Below are 8,142 nucleotides of genomic sequence, written 5' to 3' on the forward strand. Positions count from 1 at the left end.
GACATCAAAGGAACAATTTCATCACCACACTAGCATCTCTTCGAAATTCCCATGATGAATCTCGACGACGAGAAGAACTCCCTCCAGTCGTTGCTCGAGACGTAGTATTCGAACCACCTGACGTTTTCTTCTTCAAGTTTCAATCACAGACCAGACTTCGTTAAGGGTTCTTGGTGGAAATAAAATTGGGGTTTTTTTATGTCGGGTCTTTAAGTGTGAATGTTGGGTCGGTTACAGTTCTGATCCAGATCTGTGTTTGGTCGGATATTTTTTGGTCTTGGTTTACTTTTGTTTGGTTTATTGTACGATATTCAAGATTTAAAATTTGGATTTCAGAAATTGTGATTAAACCAAAAGTGGTGGAGAAATAGGTTTCGAACTTTGTTTTCGGGGAGAAATAGCATGGGGTCATATACTTTGGTGGACATTGGAAATAGATCGTGGACCCATTTTCTATAACTTTCATTAAGAGAGGGGCAAAAGCGTAAATAACACTTCGTCTTCTTCAACTTGAAAACCTAATTCCTCTCTAGGGCCGCGATAAACTTTTCTGTAACATAATTCATTTTTGGAGGTGATTTGATCCGTGTATGCTTTCACAAATAAATATGACAAATCTATGATAGAAACATTGATTCTTTTTTGTACCCGATTTTAACAAAATCTCAACGGAGCACTGCCGTGGAGTTTTAACGCCGTAGAATCGGTCAATCCGCCCGAGTTTTAGAACAGAACCCCCGGCGACTACACCGTCGAACTTTAGATTGTTTCAGAATGGTATCACGGGTTTTGTTCTCAAGCCAACTCACCTTCCCAGCGAAGCCGCCACGAGAAACCCCGATTGCTCCGTTAACGCCTCCCCGGAACGTTCTCTCCTTCTCCTTCCGAAGTTCTGTAGACCGATTCGCGATGCGGATTGTAAAAGCTGCTTCCTTTACTCGGACGGTAGCAAAGGTTGGTGGTTCAAGAGACGAAGAAGCAATAAGTAGGAAGAAGCTTGCTGTGTTTGTATCGGGAGGTGGTTCGAATTTCAAGAAGATTCACGAGGGATGCATTGGTGGTTCAGTTCAAGGGGATCTTGTCTTATTGGTCACTAACAAGAAAGGTATCTTCTTTCTTCTTCTTCACATTGTGAAGTTTGGATTTGTGAAATTTTGGTTACTTCAATACAGATTGTGGAGGTGCTGAGTATGCAAGAAGCAATGGGATTGCTGTCTTAGTATTCCCAAAACCGAAACGAGAATCTTCCGATGGACTCTCTCCTACAGAGCTTGTGGATGTTCTTAGGTCTGTGACTTCTCTCTCTCTCTCTCTATGCTTATTTATATATTAGTCCATGGAGTGAACCGTGTTCAACTCAAAATATTTGCTTTAATGAACAGGGAGTATGGTGTAGACTTTGTTCTGCTTGCTGGATATTTGAAACTCATACCGGCGGAGCTCGTCAAAGCTTTTCCTAAACGGATTCTGAATATCCATCCAGCGTTACTTCCGGCTTTTGGAGGTAAAGGGCTTTATGGTATCAGAGTTCATAAAGCTGTTCTAGCATCTGGAGCTAGGTAAGTGTTGCTAGCTCATACAGACAGTGTTAGGGTTTGTGTATTTCTTTCTATCTGGTTTCTTATGGTTTTTTACTTACGTTAGGTATTCAGGTCCAACCATTCACTTTGTGGATGAAGAGTATGACACGGGGAGGATACTTGCTCAAAGTGCTGTCCGCGTGGTTGCTAATGATACACCAGAGGAGTTGGCTAAAAGGGTTCTTCACGAGGTACTACTACTAGATAATACATTTTGAGCATTAAGGTTCAACAATTTTGAAGATTTCATTTGCTTCTTTTGGGGTTAGGAACACAAACTGTATGTGGAGGTGGTTGCTGCCATTTGCGAAGAACGGATTAAATGGAGAGAAGATGGTGTCCCTCTCATTCAAAGCAAAGACAACCCTGATGACTACTATTAGATCCTCCACAGAATGATCTTTAAGTTAAACTGCATTGGATCTCAGATTGGTTTGGAAACAGTGTTTCAACCTTAGTTTATAGTCTTCAGGCAGAGTAGAACAAGTTTTTGTCCAAAGTTTCAGATTGAGAAATGCTTCTGAAGCCAAATTTTTGTTTCGGTTGGGTTGAAATTATGTGGAGTGTGTGTGTGTTTTTGTTGTATAAAACCATCTTTTTATTTCTAGTTCTAGCCAAAACCTCCTCCTATTCATTTTCCCCCTAAAGATATGTGTGTTTTAAACGCATAGGGGGCTCTGTGGCAGAAAATGGTTAGAGCCTTGGGCATCTTACAATTGTCATCATGATCATTGTAATTGAACACCATATCTCCATCACTACCAACACAAAGAATAGGGCAATTTGTTCTTTTGTTCCGCCCATGGAGGCAAAGAAGTCAAACAGGGTCAGAGAGATCTTAAAGCTTCAATATATTCTCAAGAAATGGGAAAAAGTAGCTAATGCATCAAAACAAGCCAACAACAACAATAATAGCAACGAAGAAGAGAAACAAGCTTCTGAAGAGGACAATCCTCCACAAATGTAACAACTGTTCCTGAAGGCTACTTAGCTGCCAGGTGAGGAAGGAGGAGAAGACAAACAAGATACTAACAGACTATTACGCACCAAGAAACTATAAAGCATCGCCTTGTGCACCATGGCAAACGCTTTATGGATGTCACCTTGCCAAGAGGCATCAGGCGTTTTGCTCATAGCCATAATGGCGCATGGCCCAAAAAGTGTGCTTTTAAAACCAAGGCAAGGATGTTTTATGATTTATTCCATTGAAGTTTGATTTCTTCTATAAGAATCAAATTCTGAAACGCAGATAACAGATGCTAGCTTATAAGAAACATTGTTTGATCATTAGATTTGTTCCTAAAAGAAACAAAGTGCGACTTAAGATGGAGCGCCGAGATAGAAAGCAAGGCGGAGAATGTCACTGAAGATTCCACCTGCTGTGACTTGAGCACCAGCACCAGGTCCACGAACAATCAGGGGCTGTTCTTTGTACCGCTTGGTTGTGAAAGCGATGATGTTATCAGCTCCCGAGAGCTGAGCAAATGGATGATCTTTCTTGTACCGTTTCAACTCCACTGTTCCCTTTTTCCCTACCGCATCTACAACTCCTACGTACCTCAATACCTATAAAACAGACACAACACATCACATTCGGGAATGAGTTCTTTTCGAGATGGTGCATTTTGGTGTTTTAAAATGAGTTTTGCTAGGAGGCAATACTTACCTCTCCTGCTGCTTCAGCCTCTTGTCTTTGTTTGGACAATTCCTCGTCAAACTGAGGTAGCTTTTGCATGAACTCTTCTGCTGATGCACAAGCCTGTGATGAACAATGGAATATAGATTACGTCGAAAGGATTGTCCTCATTGGTCTACTGTGTGATTATACAGAGACTTACTTGTAGAGGCTTTGGCACAAGACTCTGGACTGGAAGGCTGTCAAGATCCAGTTTTAATCCTGATTCTCTTGCAAGAATCGTCACCTGAAGAAGTATCATACACAAGAAAATTCCCTATTATTTAATTGGTCCAACATAGGTGCATTGACTTGATTTGAGGACACGAAACCCTACTTTTCTGGCGACATCTGTTCCAGATAGATCATCTCGTGGATCTGGCTCTGTGAAACCTGCCTGCTTTGCTTCTGCTACAACATCACTGAAGCTTCTGTTGCCCACAAAATTGTTGAAAAGGTAACTTAAAGTCCCACTGCAGCAAGTCATCAAAGCAAGAGTTTAGTTGAAGGTGAAAAAACCGACAAAGACAGCATATTCTCTTGTATCTGAACAACTTGTTGTGGTACCAAGATACCTGAAAATTCCCTCAATGCGCAGTATTTTATCCCCTGTTTCGAGAAGACCACGTAAAGTGCTGATAATTGGAAGACCAGCTCCAACGGTTGCTTCATAGAAGTAATGTGTGTACGATTTTCTTTGAAGATCTCTTATCTTTAGATACTGCATTCACAGGGGAGAGTGTTACCAACTAGTCTCTCTGATCATCGAACCATTGAACCTCAACAAGAAAAGATCTGTAGCTTCCTATTGAACAGTGATTTAATCAAATATCTAACACTTACCTGATCAAGTGGTCCTGAGTTAGCCTTCTTGTTCGGGGTGACCACATGAATTCCTCTCAGCAACCAGTCGTAGTAACTGCTTGCAATATCAGCATCAGCCGTACAATCAACGATAACAGAGTTTGGAATGAAATGATTTCCCTTCACATATTGGGTGAACTTCTCAATGTTAGCCGACTCTCCCTCTTCCTTCATAAGTTCTCTCCATCTTGATAAGTCGACTCCCCTAGAAGATTATGATTGTGTAAGGAAAAAGCAGTAAGGCAAGTCACCTACAAGCACTCTAACAAGTTCATTGACTTACGATTCACTCAGCAACATTTTACTTGAGCCAGTGATCCCTATAACACGTAAGTCAATCTTAAACTCTTCTTTTAGCACTGCAGCCTGTGAAAATATTTTGAAAGATGAGTTAGCTTGAACCTTGATAAGTAGCCACGATAGTCTCACACAGCTACTCACCTGATCTCTAATCTGATCAAGTAAGGTTCCACCGATTAAACCCGGTCCTATGATTCCCACTGCCAATGTGGTTCTCGAGAGGTAAAATCTTGAGTGCACTGCTCTTAATGCCCTAATGCAGTCTTCACGTTTGACGACTACTGTAATGTTGAACTCGGAGCAACCTTGAGCTATAGCGCGGATGTTGATATTGGCCTGCAAGTATTTAGGGAAGCAATGTATCAACAAAGCTTCTTAGCAGAGAAATGGATGTTCTACAAACACTACACTTAATTTACCTTTGCCAGCGCATTGAAAAAGGTGGCAGAAACGCCAGGGGTGCTCGCCATTTTCTGGCCAACTGCTGCTAAGATGCTACAATTAGGGATAATTTCAATCTGAAAAGAAAAGCCACAGTTTGAGAAAAGTAGGTGATGCATAAACAAGATCCTGCTACTTTCTATAGGGCCCTGAACATTGCTACAGCGAAGGTTGAAGGAATAGCAAGTTGCTATCTTCTGAAAATACACAGAGATTTAGGGCACCTGGGAAAGGCGTCCACCAGCTAAAGCTTGACGAAATCGTGAGTTCAATGCTTCAGAAACGGCTTTAACTTCCTTCTCAGGTACAGCAAAGCACACAGAATGCTCGCTACTAGCCTGCCATTATGTAATCCTACTAAGAACCCACAACTGACAAGGGAATTCAAAACCATAAATGTACCAGAAAGCTGAATTAGAGTATCCACAGACCTGTGAAATCATAATCACATTGGCTCCAACTTCCTTGACAGCAGAAAAGATAGCACTTGCAGTACCAGGAACACCAGCCATTCCAGTTCTGCAAAGAGAACGCAAAGTTTGTATAAAAAACATAATAAGCACTGACTGTGTAGCACAATATCTACAATCAACTTACCCTTCCACATTCACAAGAGCCAAATTGTCAATCGTCGCAAACCCTTTGACAGGAGCGTCTAGTTTATATCCATCTTCATCTTCAATCTGCCGACATATCATTGTCCCAGGGGCAGAGAGGTTGAAAATATTCCTTATTACAATTGGAATGTCATATTTCATAACTGGAATGATGGTCCTAGGATGTAAAACGTTAGCCCCAAAGTAAGACTGCACAGGCACATTAACACGAAAGTTAGGGTGTAAAACAATGATTATAGGTATCAAAAACAAGTGTACGAGGTTGCAATTTACCATTTCCCAGGCCTCTTGATAAGAAAGAGTCTTCAATATAACGGCGTCACTAACTGCATATAACCATATTTTTCAGAAAACAATAAAAAAAAGAATCTGAGAGGAACGGAACATACCCCTGTCATGGCTCAAGAACTAGTCCATTTTTTTTTGCAAACTGTAATGGTTCCACATACCTTTTCTTGGGTCTGCACTGTACACACCATCAACATCTGTCCAGATTGTGAGTTGGTGAGATCTAAACAGAGCACCCATTATAGCTGCAGAGAAGTCACTCCCATCCCTCTTGAGAGTCGTTGGAATGTTCTCGGGTGTACTGGCTATGAATCCAGTTGCGATGATAATCTTTCCCGCCGAGTTCTGAGAAAACCACTTTTCCAATCTCTTTTCTGATTCCGCAAAGTCAGGATCAACTTGACTAGAGCTATTAGGAACAACAACAAGGACATCCCTTGCATCCATCCATGTGCAGTCCAATCCACTCTATGATCAAAACAAACACAAGCATTTGAGAAGATAAATAGAAGTTCATCCCTCTTAGAAATTACAAGCAGCATATCATATATGACACTCAAACCTTTCTCACAACAGCAGCTAACATCTGAGCAGACCACAATTCTCCGTGACCCACAACGAAGTCCGAGAAAGATTCTGTTGCATGACCAGCTAGAGAGAGATACAAGAGAAAAAAACATTTCAGAAGAACATACACAAATCAAATTCAATTACTTTATACACAGAAGACCATCTGTACCTATGTAAATGGCACGAAGCATAGCTTTGAGATTGTTTATATCATTATGCAACCGAGCGGAGAAACTGGCGAGTTCATCTCCATAAAGCAACTCAAGAGCCGTTGCTCGGTGCTTTTCAAGAACAGCATCCAAAGCAGACAAGTAAGAATCATCCCTAGACTGTGCTCTGTGGATGAGATCATACATCATATCGGTAACTTTCGCCATTGCTGAAACAACCACCAGCTTCCTCGAAGATCCATCGTTAACCACAACATCAGCAACATCTTTGATCCTCTCAGAGTTGCCAACACAGGTACCTCCGAACTTGTGCACAGCCCACGAATCTCCCTTGGGAAGGTGACCATTCTCGACGGAATTATCCAACGATAAATCTATAAATACACGAAAGAAAACGCAAATCAACATCGACGAAACAATGAACTAACAAGAGAAGCAAACGTCGGATTTCAAAAACCTGTGACGGAGCCAAGGACGCGGGGACTCTGCAATTCGCTTCTCACGCGATGACTTACAGGGCTCCGACGCCTCGAGTTTCCGAAGGAGACGCGATTCGACACGAGTCGTTTCCCGTAAATGCAAGGAACGGTGAAATCTCCCGCCGTCACCGCCGGAGAAGAAGCAATCTTAGCAAGAGAAACCACCGGCATGTTGTATAGAAGTAATAAGCTCAGTGAATCGCTACCGGAGGTTTCGGATGAGAATATCCGCCGGGAGAAAATGACACCACCGAGATCGTCGACTCGAGAACAGTGGCAGTTTCAGTAAATGTTGAGAAGGAAGGCGACTTGCTTTTGTGTATATATGAATCGTAGTGGGGTTAACAAACACACGATCGCCGAGTGGAACGCCACGCGTACGTTCTTTATTTCATCACTGATGCATCAACGGTTGATATTAGTTTTGATCTTTAGATAAATAATATTAAGAAAAAGACTGCGAAAATGTGTCTATTCACGCCACACTAGAGTCGTCAAGTTGCTTAAAAGCCATTAGAAAAAATAATACTTGAAATTTGGTAAGAAAGAAACACACACATGATATTTCTGTTTTTTTTTCCTTTATATATTTAAGTTTTCGATCCACCAACCTATGGGTTATTATAAAAAGTTTTCTCTGCAACAGATAAAAATGAAACAAGCAATTACACGGTTTGTTTGTTATGAACAACATTTGGGTTGTATACAATGATGGACAACATAATAAGAACACTATTATTTTCTATCACCTTTTAAGAGAGCTAGTGAAATATAGCATGTTGATAGTGACGGTTAGCTAGTATGGCCCTGTTCGTTTGCTCACACAGATGATCTATCTGGGTGAAGATGCAAATCGATGTTCGTTTTGTGCATTATAATGATACATCCAGATGGATCACCCAGCTGAATTTTTAAAACCTCATCTCAAATTATCATCCAAATGAAGGTGAGTCTTGATGGTGCATCTGGATGCAGATGCATCTAGTTCAGTCCAAAATAATTAATGACAAAAATGACTTTTTTAAATCAAAATATTATTTTCAAACCGTAAATTCTACTTTCTTGCATATACATTTTTCCGCTATAACCAAAAAATACATTTTCTCGCAAAAACTGAAAAACACACATTCCCGCTAAAACCGCAAGATGCGTTTTTCC

General features: G+C 41.0%; 2 protein-coding genes across 3 annotated transcripts; one reads left to right on the forward strand and one right to left on the reverse strand.

Annotated features, from left to right (window-relative positions):
• The first annotated feature begins 449 nt into the window (after positions 1-449).
• LOC106294859 (phosphoribosylglycinamide formyltransferase, chloroplastic) lies at positions 450-2,210 on the forward strand. 2 transcript variants are annotated; one of them, XM_013730544.1, is made up of 5 exons: positions 450-1,105; positions 1,173-1,287; positions 1,383-1,504; positions 1,645-1,771; positions 1,850-2,210. In XM_013730544.1, exons 1-5 carry the CDS (start codon positions 775-777, stop codon positions 1,977-1,979), a joined length of 825 nt encoding a protein of 274 aa, XP_013585998.1. In that variant the 5' UTR covers positions 450-774; the 3' UTR covers positions 1,980-2,210. The 2 variants fall into 2 exon arrangements, with proteins under 2 accessions (XP_013585998.1, XP_013585997.1); XM_013730543.1 differs by having other exon boundaries at positions 454-1,105; positions 1,383-1,559.
• A 533-nt stretch (positions 2,211-2,743) lies between these two features.
• On the reverse strand, positions 2,744-7,285 carry LOC106294858 (bifunctional aspartokinase/homoserine dehydrogenase 1, chloroplastic). Its single transcript, XM_013730542.1, has 17 exons — positions 6,963-7,285; positions 6,505-6,879; positions 6,328-6,416; positions 5,927-6,233; positions 5,751-5,803; positions 5,458-5,666; positions 5,292-5,379; positions 5,085-5,198; positions 4,839-4,937; positions 4,561-4,755; positions 4,403-4,485; positions 4,099-4,324; positions 3,831-3,976; positions 3,593-3,728; positions 3,419-3,502; positions 3,247-3,339; positions 2,744-3,146 (listed from the first exon to the last, which is right to left on the reverse strand). Exons 1-17 carry the CDS (start codon positions 7,153-7,155, stop codon positions 2,901-2,903), a joined length of 2,736 nt encoding a protein of 911 aa, XP_013585996.1. The 5' UTR covers positions 7,156-7,285; the 3' UTR covers positions 2,744-2,900.
• Between the last annotated feature and the right edge of the window lie 857 nt (positions 7,286-8,142).

The sequence above is a fragment of the Brassica oleracea genome, chromosome C5 (assembly GCF_000695525.1).
Source record: "Brassica oleracea var. oleracea cultivar TO1000 chromosome C5, BOL, whole genome shotgun sequence".
Lineage (NCBI taxonomy): Eukaryota > Viridiplantae > Streptophyta > Magnoliopsida > Brassicales > Brassicaceae > Brassica > Brassica oleracea.